Source organism: Coenobita brevimanus, chromosome 87, assembly GCF_032717465.1.
Source record: "Coenobita brevimanus isolate Jiangsu-jjx chromosome 87, ASM3271746v2, whole genome shotgun sequence".
Taxonomy (NCBI): Eukaryota; Metazoa; Arthropoda; class Malacostraca; order Decapoda; family Coenobitidae; genus Coenobita; species Coenobita brevimanus.
This window is the reverse complement of record NC_137040.1, coordinates 15,494,490-15,513,456: the sequence shown is the minus strand read 5'-3', so window position 1 is coordinate 15,513,456 and position 18,967 is coordinate 15,494,490. Positions and strand designations below refer to the sequence as shown.

At 41.5% G+C, this 18,967-nt stretch overlaps 1 protein-coding gene across 1 annotated transcript in view; it reads right to left on the bottom strand.

The window, feature by feature from the left end:
• Camta (Calmodulin-binding transcription activator) overlaps positions 1 to 18,967 on the bottom strand; it is a 1,827,966-nt gene that overhangs the window by 576,650 nt on the left and 1,232,349 nt on the right. The window contains exon 23 of the mRNA XM_080281035.1: positions 14,444 to 14,544. Coding sequence (XP_080137161.1) covers positions 14,444 to 14,544 — 101 coding nt within the window. The remainder of the gene's footprint in view (positions 1 to 14,443; positions 14,545 to 18,967) is intronic.

Sequence of the window (18,967 nt, the reverse complement as noted above, 5' to 3'; positions counted from 1 at the left end):
TCTCTTAAGCTGACCACTTCTTTCTGTTCTTCTCTCGTGTGCCCACTTTGCCTTGTGTTCTTCTAGTACATTACTCACCTTCTCCGTTTTATTGGTACTCTCTTCAAGTTTCCTCCTCAGTTCAACATTTTCCCGCTTCAAATTCTTTATCTCTTCATTGGCTGTTTCGTTGGACTGGATTAGACTCTGTATGGTGGTTTCCGTATTTCCTGACACATCCTTTATCACTAGATTCTCTACTTTTTTTTCGAGTTCACTAATCCTCATAATTAATGTTTTCACTAGGTCCATGACATTAGTATTAGCATCAAATCCTTGAAATTCCATTCCCTCATTGTTTACATTTTCGGCCATCTTTAACGTACCGATCAAGTACCTGAACAGCTGTTACCAATAAGCCACAAACATTCATGTATACTATTGCCAACAAATCTTTACATTTTTGGTAGTCTACCAACTTTCATTATTTTAAATTTAAAGAAAGACCCTAGGAGACAGGACAGACAAAATTCCTGAAACTACTCAAGGTCAGGAGCGATGCCTGGGACGTCCTCTCTCTCTCCGGCTGTGTAAAGGTAGACTTGATAAATTAGGATATGGAGACAGGACAACACGAGCATTGCTCAATTCCTGTATACTACAAATAGGTAAATACAAATACGTAAATACATACACAGAACAGAAAGAAGTGGTCAGTTTAAGAGAGATCATCCAGGAAGAAAGGGAAATGAACAAGAAAGAAATGGATGAAAATGTGTTGAAAATACTGAAGAAAAAAGAGAAAACAGTGAGAGAAACTGTAGAAAGGAACAGATGTGTGGTAGTATTTGGAAACAGGGAAGAGGAAGAAAAGGTTAGGTTCGTAAGACTCAAGAGAGACACGAACCAGGTGAGAGGAATATTAGGCAAGATTGACCCCGAAGGAGACAAGTGGGTAAAAGAAATTGAGGAAGTAAGGAGGATAGGGCCTTATAAGAAAGGGGAAACAAGACCAATGGGAGTCAAGTTCACATCAGAAAGTGTAATAAATGAGATACTTAAAGTGACCTGGAAATTAAGCAAAGAGGTGGGGATGGAAAATATTATAATAGGAAATGATCTGAATGAAGAAGAAAGAGAAGTTTTAAAATCATTAAAGGAAGAAGTAAAGGAAAAAAATGACAAGAGGACAGAGGAAGAATGTAATACTTTTTTTTGGAGAGTATTGGATATGAAAGTAAGGAAATGGTATTTAAGGAAGTAGAAATGAAGGAAACTAAGAGGGATGGCTGTGAAAGATCAGAAATTGAGGAAGTGGTACGGACAGAGAGTAGGAGAGAAGAGGGTATTAAAAACGTCAAAAATAATTTGAAGGTGATATATACTAATGTTGATGGTTTCATATCGACAAGGATCGAAATTAACGATTTCTTGAGAGAACATGAACCTGATGTCATGTGCTTTGTAAAGACCAAATTAAGAAAAGATATTGATGTTCATCTGGGAGATGGTAAATACAAACTGTGGAGAAATGACAGAAAAGAAAAAAAGGGACGAGTGATGATAGCAGTGAGAAACAACATAAATGTAGATACTGTGGAAATGGGAGAAGGCAGGGATGAAGTGATATATATGAAATTAGAAACTGGAGAGAATGTTAAGAGAGATATGGCGGTAGTGTATGTTCCCCCAAAGACGGATACCATGAGATGTTGTCAGATATGGCTAGCTATTTGCAAAAAATAATTGAGAAAAGCAATAATATAATTTTGGTGGGTGACTTTAACTGTAAAGAGGTGAACTAGGAGGAATGGTACTCGGGAGGCGGCGAGGATTCGTGGGGAACTACGTTATTAAATATGATAATGAATAATGTGATGACACAATGGGTCAAAGAAGAGACACGGTTTCGAGGTGAGGACACACAAGCAAGGTTAGATTTACTGTTCACCATAGAATCCGATCTAATAGAATCATTGAAATATCTCTGTCCTTTAGGAAAAAGTGATCATGTGGTCACTGAGTTCCAGATGTTAATAGGGAACGTCGAGCCAAGAGACGAGCTTCATAGACAGGGAAGATACAACTTTGGGAAAGCAAATTTTACAGGATTGAGAAACTTTTTTGTAAATGCAGATTGGAGAAAATTCAGAGAAACAAGAGAAATACAGAGGAAGTGGGATATCTTTCTAGACCTCTATAATTTGGGAGTGGAAAAATTTGTACCAAGAGTAAGAGGGAAAGAAAACAGGAAAAAGGAGTGGTTTAATAGAAGGTATATGATAGCAAAAAAAAGAGACAGATAAGGCGTGGAACAATTGGAGAAAGAGAGGTAACAACAGAACAAAGGAAGAATATAAAAGAACAAGAAATGAATACACAAGAATACGAAGAGAAGAAGAAAGGAATTTTGAAAAAGGTATAATAGACAAATGCAAGGATGAACCCAAACCGTTTTATCGATTTGTTAATGGCAAACTGAAACAAAAGGAAGGAATCACCAAACTGAAAGTAGAAGGAGAGGTCTTTAAGGATGCGGCAATGCAAGCAGAAATAATGAACAAACGTTTCCAGTCAGTTTTCACTAAAGAAAAGGAGCTTGTGGAAGGGGAGGGAGTGATTAGAAATGTTCCGGTGATGAAAGATATAAAAGTGGAGGTACAGGAAGTGTATAAATTACTGGAAACTCAAGATGTAAGGAAAGCCCCAGGACCTGATGGAATTTCTAATTGGGTACTGAAGGAATGCAGAGAACAACTGGCGGATAAAATTCACAGTTTAATCGTATGCTCACTGGAAGAGGGGAAAGTGCCACAAGAATGGAAGAGGGCAAATGTGGTACCAATTTACAAGGGAGGAAACAGGGAAGAACCCCTGAATTATAGACCAGTGTCTCTAACCAGCATGGTCGCAAAATTGTGTGAGAGAATCCTGAAAGAAAGATGGATAAAATATCTGGAAGAGATGAATATTTTGGCTGAATGTCAGTTTGGATTCAGAAGTGGAAGGTCATGTGTTTCTAACTTGTTGAGCTTTTACTCAAGAGCGATTGACGTGGTACAGGAGAGAGATGGTTGGGTGGACTGTGTGTACTTAGACTTAGAGAAGGCCTTTGACAAGGTACATCATAAGAGACTAATGTGGAAATTAGTTTATATAGGAGGACTAAAGGGGAAACTTCTGGAATGGATGAGAGACTTTTTGAGAGACAGACAAATGAGGACAGTAATAAAGGATAGGATGTCTGGATGGAGGGAAGTAACAAGTGGAGTCCCTCAAGGCTCGGTGTTGGCGCCAGTAATGTTCCTGATTTACGTAAATGATATGGTAGATGGAGTGAACAGTTATGCAAGTCTGTTTGCTGATGATGTAAAGATCTTGAGGAAGGCAGAGGTTGAGGAGGATTGTAAAATACTTCAGGAGGATTTGGATAGGATACACAATTGGAGCCAGACGTGGGAAATGAAATTTAATGTAAAGAAATGTAAAATATTGGAAATGGGTAAAAGTACCAGGAGGCCATCACTGAATTATTTGTTGGGTATTGAATTAATCACAAAAAGGAGAGAAGAGAAAGATTTGGGAGTGCTGGTCCAAGATAGTTTGTCACCAGAAAAGAACATTAACAAGATAGTTGGAGAGACTTATAAACTCTTGACTAACATAAGAGTAGCATTTCATTATATGGATGAGGAGATGATGAAAAAATTGATAGTGGCCATGATCCGCCCCAGGTTAGAATATGCATTGGTAGTGTGGTCCCCACACAAAAAGAAAGATATAAACAAGATTGAGAGAATACAAAGAACAGCAACCAAGATGGTCCCCAGTCTGACAGACCTGCCATACAGAGAGAGGCTGGAAAAACTGGATTTGCCTTCCTTAGAGGAAAGGAGAAAGAGGGGAGACATGATTGCAGTGTTCAGGACCATGGTGGGAGTAGATAAAATTGACAAAGAAGATCTGTTTGCATGGGATAAGAGAGCAACAAGAGGACACGGAATGAAATTGAAAAAGTCAAGCTGCTTGAAGGATATCAAGAAATATAGCTTTCCTTATAGAAGTATTGACTTATGGAATAGCCTGGACAAAGAGATCGTCCAGTCTAAAAACTTAAACGAGTTTAAAGCTAAATTCGACTTATTGAGAAACAACGACGGAAACCCAAGAGCACAGTACATTCCGTGTACTGTATATCACAATTAGGTATATTAGGTAAATACTTAAATATTTGGAATGACTTAGACAAAGAGGTGGTGTATGAGAAAAACATTCATGTGTGTAAAGGTAGACTTGATAAATGTGGATATGGAGACAGGACAACACGAGCATTGCTCAATTCCTGTATACTACAAATAGGTAAATATAATAGGTAAATACACACACATAAACAAAACTCATCAAGATAAGGTTCACATTTTAATCATAATGTGGTACATAAGTTTGTTTAATCACTAATTAATAACAAAGATAAATGAAAAAGTCCAGAATTCACTTTCTAATCATAATGTGGTATATCTATCTATCTATCTATCTATCTATAGCCCGACGCCCTAATCCCGCTAAGGGTGGCCACAGACAAAATGCCTCCAAGTCGCTCTGTCACCCACCATTTGACTACCCTCCCCCCCCCTCCCTCATATACCTCTCAACTCCATCCCTCCACCTCATCCTCGGTCTACCTCTCCCTCTAACCTCCCTCCACCTCACCTACATACACCCTCCTAGTCAGTCTTTCATTCTCCATTCTCTTCACATGTCCAAACCACCTCAGTGTATTTCTCCTAATCTTCTCAACCACATCCACATCCACCCCACAGCGTTCCTTCACTTCTTCATTCATCAGCCTGTCCCTCCACATCACTCCACATGCTCCTCTCAAGGAACTCATTTCCACTGCTCTCACTCTTGACTTGTTCCCCTCTTGCAAGGTCCATGCCTCGCTTCCATACGTCAGGGTAGGGATCACAATACGATCATGCAGTGACTTCTTAACTTCTATACTCACCTCCCTATTTCTCATCACTGCTTTCAGTGTACCAACAACCTTCCTTCCCTGCTGTACCCTTTCACGCACTTCATCCCCCAAAGTTCCATCCTTACTCATCACAATACCCAAGTACTTGAATGCACTCACATTCTCCATATCTTCACCACCCAACCTCACTGCACACTCTGTGACTTCATTCCTCTCAAACACCACAACTTTACTTTTGTTTACATTAACTTTCAGATTCCTCCTCCTACACACTGTCCCAAATTCATTCACCAAACCTTGCAACTCCCATTCATCTTCACTCAACAGTACTGTATCATCAGCAAACAGCAACACTGGAAGCTTCCAAATCTCACCCTCATTCATTAGAGCCACCCCCACATCCACTGCCCTACCCTGCACCTCCTTTACAACCCCATCCATGTATATATTAAACAGCCATGGAGACATCACACAACCCTGTTTCAGTCCCACATTGAGATCAAAGAACTCACTCAGCTCACCATCCACTCACGCCGTAACCCTAGCTCCCTCGTACATACTCTTCACAGCACTCAACAAATTCCCCTCCACTCCATATATTCTTAATACCTTCCACATACCTTGCCTATCTATTCTGTCATAAGCTTTCTCCAAGTCCATGAAGGCAGCATACACTCTCCTTCCCTTCTCTAGACACTTCTCCACTAAACATCTTAGAACAAATATCTGATCTACCCACCCTTTTCCCTTCCTAAATCCCCCTTGTTCGTCTCCAACTAGCTCCTCTGTCATATGCCTAACCCTATCAATGAGTATTCTTCCATATATTTTACCAGTCACATTAAGTAGGCAAATACCCCTATGGTTACCAGATACCTCTCCTTTGTATAAAGGAACAATTATACCTGATTTCCAGTCCTCTGGAACCCTTCCCTCTTCCCAAGCCAATCTACACAACTTCCATATCCACTCCACAACAATCTCACCCCCATACCTAAGCATTTCACCACACACTCCATCAATTCCTGGGGCCTTTCCCAACTTAATCTTCTTCGTTGCTTCCACTACTTCCGACCTACTGATCTCTTCCTCCCTCCTCTCATCTCTTCTTCTCCCAGCCATTCCCCAACCAATTATACTCGCACTGCTCTCACTCTCTACATTCAACAAATCCTCAAAGTGCTCCTTCCATCTCCTCAGTTTCTCTCTCTTCTCCACCAACAATCTTTTATTCCTATCTTTCACTCCCCTACTATTTCCCCTTTCACACTGCCTTACTTTCTTTACCTCCTTCCAAAACAATTTCTTACTCTCCCTCCATTTCACACTCATTTTCCTCGCAAACTCTTCATCCACTTTCTTTTTACTCTCCTTCACCAGTCTCTTAACCTCCCTTCTCCTGCTCACATATACCTCTCTCTTCTCTCTCTCATCTTCTCCCCTACCTCTACTCGCTAACCATTCACTATATGCCTTCTTCTTTTGTTCCACAGCTCGTTTCACCTCATCATTCCACCATGCTGTCCCTTGCACACCCTTGCATCTCCTCCTCACTCCACAAACTGCTTCACACACTGCGCCTATCTCTTCCGTGAATATCTTACATACGTCTTCCACCCCTTCCATCTGCTCTAGCTCATACCTTCCCAATCTTTCTTCCACTATGCTCTTATACTCTGTCATTTTCTCACTATCTTGCAATTTCTCCACTCTTCTCACAGGAGTTGCTTCCTCCTGTCTTCCCCTTCGTCTCCTCAACCACTATCTTTGCAGCTCTACCTTGGCCATGACTAAGTGATGGTCCGAGACTCCATTCCCCCACCCTCTCCAGTAATTACTAACAATGATAAATGTAAAGGTCTTGGTGTTGGTGGGTGTTCTGAATTATTAAAATCTTCTACCTTTATTACTTACAGACTCCTAAACATCTCTGCAACTACTTCCCACAATATAGAGATGTTACCCATGAATCACCTTCCTTTGATTTCCAAGGAGACTGCAGTGCAATGAGTGAAGGCTAGAATTCAAATCAGTCATAAATTATTTTTATTAATTTCTGTTACTTTTTCTTGCTTGCTATGAGTGAAACAATGTTTGTGAAGAGATGAGAAGTGGGCACATGACATGCAATGTGTGGAGTTATATTTGCATCCATGGGACAGGAGATGTAGTGAAGGTGGAGGGACGATTCAATGCACAAAAATATATTGAAATAACGCAGGATTTCTTTCTACCTTCCCTACGAGAGAAAAATTTCCCCTCCCCTCCTGGACCAGTCACCTTGGTCCAAGATCACTGTTCTGTACACACAGCAGGAGCAGTTAAGGAAAACCTGCAACTCCTAGACTGGCCAAGCAAGGGTTGTGAATGTAGCCCAATCGAAAATATCTGGGGAACCATGGTTAACACATGGGAACAAGGATGAGAAAAAAACGATAAACCAGCTGATGGCCCAAATTATGACTCAATGGGAAATATTCTGAGAGAAGCCACACCTTGTAAGGATGATGTGGCCAGAATGCCCGATAGGCTTTGGGAGGTTGTGGAGAAGAAGGGTGGCTGGACTCATTACTGAGTGTAATGTCTGTGTATAATAATAAACTAAGATGTATCAACAATGACAGTATATTCCCTTAATTAATGTTGCATTAAATTCTCACGCATTATCAACTGTCAGTATTGCCATGAGCAATATACTCGTGCCAATGAAATTTGCGGCTAGCCCTTCAAGGTCTGCTAAGAACTAGGGTATATTATAATGGCAAACACGGTAGGGGTTACAAAGATAAGATACAGAAATCTAAAGTATGTGCCATATATGATAGTGCTATTTAGGCTAAAGATAAATAATAACATCCACTTATAAATGCCCTAGCAATCGAAAGTTTAATGTAACAATTATTTATGAACATGCATATATAGTATACTGCGCAGTAAGTGTCAGTCCTAATCTCACGGTAAAGATTATAATTATCTAGGTCATAAGGTAAGGGATCATCAAGGATTCATTAATTGCACCCTTTCTTAAGCAATGTCAAACAATTGAAAAAACTCATTATTATGGGTATGGTCAGATTATGCAAAACTTACTGTAGTTGTTCTTTATGAGTTACCTATTATAAAGTCAGATACTACTGTAATACCTTTTGCCACTTGTTCATTAAAACTGTACTTTAACCTGACGCATGCCAGTGCCATTTTAAAACAGTCTGATATAATTCCACGGCCAGTGCCAGTGCCGTTTTAAAACGGTTTAAAATTAAAAATTCACTGTGACCGCATTTTTCAAGATTCGTGGGTAAAAATTGGCAGGCATGTATGGTTGGTCAGTGGGGTGTGCCAGCTGACGTAGATGGGAATGGAAGTGCTTTGGTGGACATCTGTGCTTGTAAGGGGTTGGCAATAGCCAACACCTACTTTCGGCATAAGATGATCCACCGGTATACATGGAGAGTAATGAGGAGGTTGGATGGTGAACTTGTTGAACGAAAGACAATGATAGACTACATGTGTGTGGATGAGCGAATGAGAAGACAAGTGTTGGATGCAAGAATGTGGAGAGGGTGGGGGAATGGAGTCTCGGACCATCACTTAGTGATGGCCAAGGTAGAGCTGCAAAGAAAGTGGTTGAGGAGATGAAGGGGAAGACAGGAGGAAGCAACTCCTGTGAGAAGAGTGGAGAAATTGCAAGATAGTGAGAAAATGACAGAGTATAAGGGCATAGTGGAAGAAAGATTGGGAAGGTATGAGCTAGAGTAGATGGAAGGGGTAGAAGACGTATGTAAGATTTTCACGGAAGAGATAGGCGCAGCGTGTGAGGCGGTTTGTGGAGTGAGGAGGAGATGCAACGGTGTGCAAGGGACAGCATGGTGGAATGATGAGGTGAAACAAGCTGTGGAACAAAAGAAGAAGGCATATAGTGAATGGTTTCCGAGTAAAGGTAGGGGAGAAGATGAGAGAGAGAAGAGAGAGGTATATGTGAGCAGGAGAAGGGAGGTTAAGAGACTGGTGAAGGAGAGTAAAAAGAAAGTGGATGAAGAGTTTGCGAGGAAAATGAGTGTGAAATGGAGGGAGAGTAAGAAATTGTTTTGGAAGGAGGTAAAGAAAGTAACGCAGTGTGAAAGGGGAAATAGTAGGGGAGTGAAAGATAGGAATAATAGATTGTTGGTGGAGAAGAGAGAGAAACTGAGGAGATGGAAGGAGCACTTTGAGGATTTGTTGAATGTAGAGAGTGAGAGCAGTGCAAGTATAAGTGGTTGGGGAATGGCTGGGAGAGGGAAGAGATGAGAGGAGGGAGGAAGAGATCAGTAGGGCGGAAGTAGTGGAAGCAACGAAGAAGATTAAGTTGGGAAAGGCCCCAGGAATTGATGGAGTGTGTGGTGAAATGCTTAGGTATGGGGGTGAGATTGTTGTGGAGTGGATATGGAAGTTGTGTAGATTGGCTTGGGAAGAGGGAAGGGTTCCAGAGGACTGGAAATCAGGTGTAATTGTTCCTTTATACAAAGGAGAGGTATCTGGTAACCATAGGGGTATTTGCCTACTTAGTGTGACTGGTAAAATATATGGTAGAAAACTCATTGATAGGGTTAGGCATATGACAGAGGAGCTAGCTGGAGAAGAACAAGGGGGATTTAGGAAGGGAAAAGGGTGTGTAGATCAGATATTTGTTCTGAGATGTTTAGTGGAGAAGCATCTAGAGAAGGGAAGGAAAGTGTATGCTGCCTTCATGTACTTGGAGAAAGCTTATGACAGAATAGATAGGCAAGGTATGTAGAAGATATTAAGAATATATGGAGTGGAGGGGAATTTGTTGAGTGCTGTGAAGAGTATGTACGAGGGAGCTAGGGTTACGGCGTGAGTGGATGGTGAGCTGAGTGAGTTCTTTGATCTCAATGTGGGACTGAAACAAGGTTGTGTGATGTCTCCATGGCTGTTTAATATATACATGGATGGGGTTGTAAAGGAGGTGCAGGGTAGGGCAGTGGATGTGGGGGTGGCTCTAATGAATGAGGGTGAGATTTGGAAGCTTCCGGTGTTGCTGTTTGCTGATGATACAGTACTGTTGAGTGAAGATGAATGGGAGTTGCAAGGTTTGGTGAATGAATTTGGGACAGTGTGTAGGAGGAGGAATCTGAAAGTTAATGTAAACAAATGTAAAGTTATGGTGTTTGAGAGGAATGAAGTCACAGAGAGTGCAGTGAGGTTGGATGGTGAGGATAAGGAGAATGTGAGTGCATTCAAGTACTTGGGTAGTGTGATGAGTAAGGATGGAACTTTGAGGGAAGAAGTGCGTGAAAGGGTACAGCAGGGAAGGAAGGTTGTTGGTACACTGAAAGCAGTGATGAGAAATAGGGAGGTGAGTATAGAAGTTAAGAAGTCACTGCATGATAGTATTGTGATCCCTACCCTGACATAACAGGGTTGTGTGATGTCTCCATGGCTGTTTAATATATACATGGATGGGGTTGTAAAGGAGGTGCAAGGTAGAGCAGTGGATGTGGGGGTGGCTCTAATGAATGAGGGTGAGATTTGGAAGCTTCCGGTGTTGCTGTTTGCTGATGATACAGTACTGTTGAGTGAAGATGAATGGGAGTTGCAAGGTTTGGTGAATGAATTTGGGACAGTGTGTAGGAGGAGGAATCTGAAAGTTAATGTAAACAAAAGTAAAGTTATGGTGTTTGAGAGGAATGAAGTCACAGAGAGTGCAGTGAGGTTGGATGGTGAGGATATGGAGAATGTGAGTGCATTCAAGTACTTGGGTAATGTGATGAGTAAGGATGGAACTTTGGGGGAAGAAGTGCGTGAAAGGGTACAGCAGGGAAGGAAGGTTGTTGGTACACTGAAAGCAGTGATGAGAAATAGGGAGGTGAGTATAGAAGTTAAGAAGTCATTGCATGATAGTATTGTGATCCCTACCCTGACATAACAGGGTTGTGTGATGTCTCCATGGCTGTTTAATATATACATGGATGGGGTTGTAAAGGAAGTGCAAGGTAGGGCAGTGGATGTGGGGGTGGCTCTAATGAATGAGGGTGAGATTTGGAAGCTTCCGGTGTTGCTGTTTGCTGATGATACAGTACTGTTGAGTGAAGATGAATGGGAGTTGCAAGGTTTGGTGAATGAATTTGGGACAGTGTGTAGGAGGAGGAATCTGAAAGTTAATGTAAACAAAAGTAAAGTTATGGTGTTTGAGAGGAATGAAGTCACAGAGAGTGCAGTGAGGTTGGATGGTGAGGATATGGAGAATGTGAGTGCATTCAAGTACTTGGGTAATGTGATGAGTAAGGATGGAACTTTGGGGGAAGAAGTGCGTGAAAGGGTACAGCAGGGAAGGAAGGTTGTTGGTACACTGAAAGCAGTGATGAGAAATAGGGAGGTGAGTATAGAAGTTAAGAAGTCATTGCATGATAGTATTGTGATCCCTACCCTGACATAACAGGGTTGTGTGATGTCTCCATGGCTGTTTAATATATACATGGATGGGGTTGTAAAGGAAGTGCAAGGTAGGGCAGTGGATGTGGGGGTGGCTCTAATGAATGAGGGTGAGATTTGGAAGCTTCCGGTGTTGCTGTTTGCTGATGATACAGTACTGTTGAGTGAAGATGAATGGGAGTTGCAAGGTTTGGTGAATGAATTTGGGACAGTGTGTAGGAGGAGGAATCTGAAAGTTAATGTAAACAAAAGTAAAGTTATGGTGTTTGAGAGGAATGAAGTCACAGAGTGTGCATTGAGGTTGGATGGTGAAGATATGGAGAATGTGAGTGCATTCAAGTACTTGGGTAGTGTGATGAGTAAGGATGGAACTTTGGGGGAAGAAGTGCGTGAAAGGGTACAGCAGGGAAGGAAGGTTGTTGGTACACTGAAAGCAGTGATGAGAAATAGGGAGGTGAATATGGAAGTTAATAAGTCACTGCATGATAGTATTGTGATCCCTACCCTGACGTATGGAAGAGAGGCATGGACCTTGCAAGAGGGGAACAAGTCAAGAGTGAGAGCAGTGGAAATGAGTTACTTGAGAGGAGCATGTGGAGTGACGTGGAGGGACAGGTTGACGAATGAAGAAGTGAAGGAACGCTGTGGGGTGGATGTGGATGTGGTTGAGAAGATTAGGAGAAATACACTGAGGTGGTTTGGACATGTGAAGAGAATGGAGAATGAAAGACTGACTAAGAGGGTGTATGTAGGTGAGGTGGAGGGAGGGAGAGGGAGAGGTAGACTGAGGATGAGGTGAAGGGATGGAGTTGAGAGGTATATGAGGGAGGGGGGGGTGAGCTGGGGGGAGGGTAGTCAAATGGTGGGTGACAGAGCGACTTGGAGGCGTTTTGTCTGCAGCCACCCTTTGCGGGATTAGGGCGTCGGGCTATAGATAGATAGATAGATAGATGGCAACTGTTTCTCTACCATCCCCCAGGCTGTCAAAGCCATACAGTCATTTGCTCCCCACTTACACTTGCTCTGCCTCACTCTGCCTGTGTGCCTCACCCAGTGCCCTACATAGTGAAAGGATTTTGTAAACATTTTCATGTAAGTGTAAGTTGTAAACATTTTCTTGTAAATGTAAGGACTATATAGTGAAGTCAAGTTGTAAATACCTTCTTGTAAGTGCCAGGACTGAACATAATGAAGTCAGGTTGTAAGTCAAGTTGTAAATACCTTCTTGTAAGTGCCAGGACTGAACATAATGAAGTCAGGTTGTACCTAACTTCAAGAAAGTGTAAGATAATGCATTCACAGTGAGAAAGACAAGTAAATTGTGACAGATGTTCAAGTAATAAGTAATCAGAAAAGTGTACTGAACATTGCTATAGCTTCCCAGCATAAATCCCTAAGTATACCTTACACAGAAAACGGCTTTCTCTCACCTACGTGGTGAGCATGAGAGTGCGGCTATACCTGTATACGAGTATGCAGGACTCAATAAAACCCATTTCCGAGCTTCGGTGAGCACTTAATGGTGAAGTTCGTTGTTTTCACATCAAAATCTATCATTTTGGCCAATAAAATAAAGGTAGAAAAATGGCTGGCACGGAGGTGACCCATAGGGCTAAAAATAGCTGGCACGCGGTGGGTTAATTAGTTTCCTCGATTATTACCCTGTCGAACCTATGTCACATGCCACCATTTCCAACTGTCAACATTTATCTGACTTCTAGCACTGTCATTAAATGACAGTTCCTGTATATATTAACCTCAACACACAGATTGTAGTAGCATTCTGATGAATCCCTAACTCAGTGTCGTTACCACTAAAAAGAGGTTGTTTTAACTCATTCACATCGTAAACCTACATTTTTAACAAATACGCTAGTGCTACATCTGTATTACACTGGTGCCGCATTTACTCAGTCATGTACCCCCCCACCCCCCAACACAGCCACCCCCTGCACTTGCGCCAGACTTGTTCCGGCGACTATCCCTCTCACCAGTAAATGATTCGGTGAAACTGAGTCGAGCTGCACGGGATTCACACTAAGGAAAAAGAGGACTGACAATGCTGACTACCAGATATAAGTGTCAGTGATAGTACAAGCTACACCTCCAATTTCCATACATGATTCAGCTCCTGCCATTGTGAGAACAGTCAGGAGGATGATTCACTATTCCTTGACCATGACCCAGAAGATAATGGATAATGATTTTGAAGGATTTGCTCTGAAGGATCCTTGACCAGGTGCTGAATGATGATACACTCAGCAAGGTGGGGGTGGTGGAGAGTAGGGTGAGCCAAGTGAGTTGAAATGGTTATGTAAGAAAATATATATATATATTTTTTAATTACTTATGAGTTTTGTTGTGTCCAAGCTTTGCTTAAATTTTACTGTGCTATGCAATAAATTATTTATAGTAGCATTTGAGAAAAGTTAGGAGGCAAATGGGATATTGGAACGAGTCAGAAGGAACTGGTGGAGTGAAGCACTATGGTGGCCATGATGCTTTTTATATATGAAAATATCTTCTTGTGTGAGTTACATATGGCCTTTATCCAGTCTAAACCTTGCTAAAATTATACTGTATTATGCAATAAATTGTTTATAGTGGAATTTGAGAAAATTTAAGAGGCAAATTGGATACTGCCCAGAGCTAGAAGGAACTGGTGAGGTGAAGCAGGATGTTGGCCATGATGTTTTTCATGTATGAAAATATCTTAGCAAGGGGAAGTCCATATGTCACTATTATTGAAGTTTTGCTTTATTTGGAGTGGCTTGGCCCCTAATTAGTCTGTTCAAGTGAGGTTTTACTGTATTAAATGTCAATTACTTCTGAGGTACAAACAACAATATTGTAGGTAAAAATGTAAAAAATGTTGATCACCAAATATGACAGGAAAAACAATCAAAGCATTCACTACAGTACACTTGGCAAAAATATTCAATATACAGTATGTGGCAGGCAGAAAGCTTTCATTGGATGACAGGTAAAATTCATAATAAGGATCTGCCAAGCATGTGGATGTGCTTATACCAGGAGCTGAGAGCAGCAACTGACCTGATGTGAGTTGGAATGGCATAGTTGTATCCCCCAGGTCCTCGCCAGGGGTGTCTAAGGTCAGAGAAGGCGTGGATGTCTCAGGACTCAATGCATCACCTCTGCAATTCATTTTGTGTGTCTTAATTTATGCCACAACTGTTTTCTTTATGGCATCAGAACTACCATAAAATGTGTTTTGAGTATCAGTATTAATTGTCTACTGTATGTGACTTTTGAAATCTCAAGTCATATCATAGTACTGTGATCATAAAAGGGAAAACCGCATTACTCATCAAATCTCTCACAAATCATCATTCTGGTACACTATTTAAGCCCAGAGGTATCGATACCACATCAAATGATACTGGATGGCAGCATATGTATAATCTAAGCGTACCAGATAACTACTGTCCTGTCATCTCACATTATCTGTGGGTGTTTGGGAGCAACAGTACACTCAAAGTGAAAACCCCTAGATGATGAAAATGCATTTACAGTATTAGGACTACCACAGCCATAATTTGATAATTAAACAATTACATAAAAATCCTTTGTGGTGCCCAAAACATCAAAACACATTACAATATATCCCCAATTTGTGTGGCTAAATTTTACCATGTAAATTAAAATGCACAACTCAGATGACTGAAATCCACATTATAAGGCTACCTGGCATGGTGAAATCTCCAACTTTTTCCAAAGTCCCCCATCTGGCCCTCCTTTAAAATTTGTATCTCTTCCTGATCATACCTAACATTCACTGTAGCACACATACAACCTCTACGAACATCACTGGTCATATAAAAAGGCAGAGTGTGCAATGTGGTTAATAAGAGTAAGACAGGGTAATAAAAAAGGTAGCAGGGAAGTGAATGATAAAACTGGCAGATTGCTGGTAGAGAAGAAAGAAAAAGTGGGCAGTTGGAGAGAATAAGTTAAGGAATTGCTAAACGCAGAGAATGAAAGTAACACTAACTGGCTAGGGAATGGCTGGGAGAAGGGGGAAGATGAGAAGGGAGGAAGAGCTCAGTAGGATGGAAGTAGTGGAAGCAATGAAGAAAGCCAAAATGGGGAAAGTCCCCAGGAATTATTGGAATGTGTGGTGACATGCTCAAACAAGGGGAAGAGATAGCAACAGAACAGATATGGAAGATGTGCAGATTGACCTTGGAGGAAGGTCACATCCCAAAGGACTCAAAGGCAGGTATAATTATTCCCCCGGCCAAAGGAAAAAGGGAAAATAAAATGTATGTTAACCATGGGGGCATTTGTCTTCTTAGTGTAATAGGAAAAGTATATGGTAGGACACCCACTGAGAGTTAGAGAAATATGAGAAGAATTAGTTGGAAAAGAACAGGGAGGTGTCAGGAAGGGAAGAGACTGTGTAGATCAGATATTCGCCAGAAGGTGTTTAATGGAAAAGTTTCTACGGAAGGGAAAGAAGTTGGATACTTCCCTTGAGGGTCTGATGAATGCCTATGACAGTGTATAAAAAAAATAGGTGTAAATGGGAAGTTTTTGAATGCTATGAAGGGAAGGTATGAGGGTGCTAGGGCTGCAGTAATTATGTATATGGTGAAATGAGTGATATTTTCTATCTGAATGTTGGACTGAAACAGCTATGTGTCATGCCTCCATGGTAGTTCAATTTGTATTTGGATGGAGTTATAAAAGAGATAAAAAGTAAGGCAGTGGATATTGAAGCAGCCCTAATAAGAGAGGGTAGCATTTGGAAACTTCCTGTTCTGTTGTCTCCAAATGCTACTGTACTGCTAAGTGAAGAGAAAGGGGAACTGCAAGGCTTGGTGAATCAGTTTAGGAAAGTAGGGAAGAAACAGTACCTAAAGGTGAATGTAGGGAAGAGTAAACTTGTGGTCTTCAAAAAAATTGAAGTCACTGACTACACAGTGAGGCTGGATCATGAGGAAATGGGAAATGCAAGTGCATTTAACCCGCCCCATCCCGGCCGATTTTCCTCCACTGACCCTCCCTAATCCTGGCAGATTTTGGATTTGTTTTTTTTTTTGCTCATACCTCCACTTTTGGTGTGAAATGATGGCAGATCACAGAGAAAGTGCTTACCTGAGACTATAAATGGTCAAAATTGGTGAGCCACCATGCACCTGGTACCGTATTCTGTAAAGGCGCTCGGCTGCTGTCCCATTTTCTATGGTTGAGATATGTATTGGAAATCACTCAGAATTGGTAGATATTTATCAATTTGGAGCAAAATAACATGTTGGACAAGAATATACTGATTTTCACACAAAAATATAGGCAAAATAAGCATTGTTCCATTCAGTGAGCATAGCGAAATTGCCCAAATCAGTCACATATGATTCGTATGACCGTTTTTTCAACATACATTTCATTTTCTCTACTTACATAATACTTTTCCACTAACATTATACCAGTTTCCACGTTATAGAACTGTTATCACATATTTACAGGCCTTACGATTATATTTGGCATAATATCAGCGCATATTTACATAGTGAGCGAACTCGCTATGACTGTTGTTTCAACTTACACTCTGTGTTTCAACTTATATACCGGTAATACTTTTCCACTAACATTACACCCGTTTCCACTTTATATAATTATCACATATTTACAGGCCTTACTATTATACTGTGCGTCATATTATCGCATATGAACATAGTGAGTGAACTCACTATGACTGGTTTCAACTTACACTCTTTTTTTCAACTTACATAATACTTTTCCACTAACATTACACCAGTTTCCACTTTATATAATTATCACATATTTACAGGCCTTACTATTATATTGTGCGTCAAATTATCGCATATGAACATAGTGAGTGAACTCACTATGACATGTTTCAACTTACACTCTATTTTTCAACTTATATAATACTTTTCCACTAACATTACACCCATTTCCACTTTATATAATTGTTATCACATACTTACAGGCCTTACTATTAAACTGAGAGTCATATTATCACATCTGTATAGGCCTCACTTTACAGTGAACATCATATTATCAGAAGCACACACAGTATCAGTAATGTAACAAGGTGTGATATTCCTTGTCAGGGTGGGGAGGAGAGGGTGGTGGGGAGGTTGGGGAGGAGGAGAGCTCCGCTCTTCCCCACTCGCGTTCCTCTTCCCTTTCCCTTTTCCCTTTCCCTTCCCTTTCCTTCCTTTCCCCACATCAGGGGGCTGTGGGGAGGAAGTGCGGGAATACTGCAGGGTGAAAGACGTGCTAGAGAGCAGCTCCTTCTCGCCTGCCTGCTGCCCACGTACATCACGTGCTCGCACTGCCTCCCTCGCACCACCACTTTCCCTTTCACCACTCACTCCCACCACACCACTTTCCCTTTCACCCCTCACTCCCACCACACCATTCGTGCCTTCCCCAGACAACACAGAAAGACCATACCTTATTTTCCTTCTTGTCGCACCTTTCCTGCGTATGTGTACCAAAAATTACGCATGAAATTTGAAAAATGTGCAAATGACGGACCTTGCAATTGCAAAATGTATGGATACATTGTTGGATGTCACCGTGACAAAACGTGGGAACGTATCCATACGTCATCAGGACGCCTCGGGTTAAGTACTTGCGTAGTGTGATGAGTGAGGATGGAGGTTTTGAGGATGAAGTGCTTGAAAGGTACAGCAGGGAAGAAAGGTTGCTGGCTCACTGAAAGCAGTGATAAGAAATAGGGTAGTGAGAATGGAAGTAAAAAAGACAATGCACGACAGTATTGTGATCCCCACTCTAATGTATGGAAGCAAAGCTTGGACCTTGTTGGAAGGACACAAGTCAAGAGTGAGAGCAGTGGAAATGAGTTACTTGTGAGGAGCACATGGAGGTACATGGAGAGGCAGACTGACATATGAGGAAGTGAAGGAGAATCATGGGTATGGATGTGACAGAAAATGTTAGGAGAAACACAATGAAGCAGTTTGGCACTGTGGAGTGGGTAGTGAAAGACTAACTGGGAGAGTGTATGTGAGTGAAGTGGAGAGGGTGAGGGGGGTGACTAAGGATGAGAAGGAAGGATGGAGTTGAGATGGGGGTGGAAATTGGGGGGAGAGTATAGAAATGGCAGGGGACAGGGCAACATGTAGGTAATTTATCTGTGGCCACCCCATACAGGATTAAAGCGTCTGCCTATGGACAGACAGACAGACACTTATCATAAAAGAGGACAGAATGATACTGTTTTTGGGTACTGATTAAGAGGGTGTCTGAAGCTAAGGGGCTAGAGGAGGGGAATGAGCAGTGACTCTAACCCCTCTTGGGCTGAGGCTAGGCCTGAAACCCTTAAAGGGTGTTTCCCCAATTACTGTTACTGGTGGGTAGTGGGGAGTTGGACACTGCTGAGGTGCTCAGTTAGGGAGATTGAGATGGCAGGGCAGGCATAAAGGCTGGGTCTGGAGTAGATCGTAATGAGAGCTTGGGACAACTCATTAATTTTCTTCACAAGGTGTTCCCTTTGCTCTTATAGGATGCAGCTAATTTGACTCTGGAAGGACTGCAGTTTATCTATGTTGTGCATCACCATCA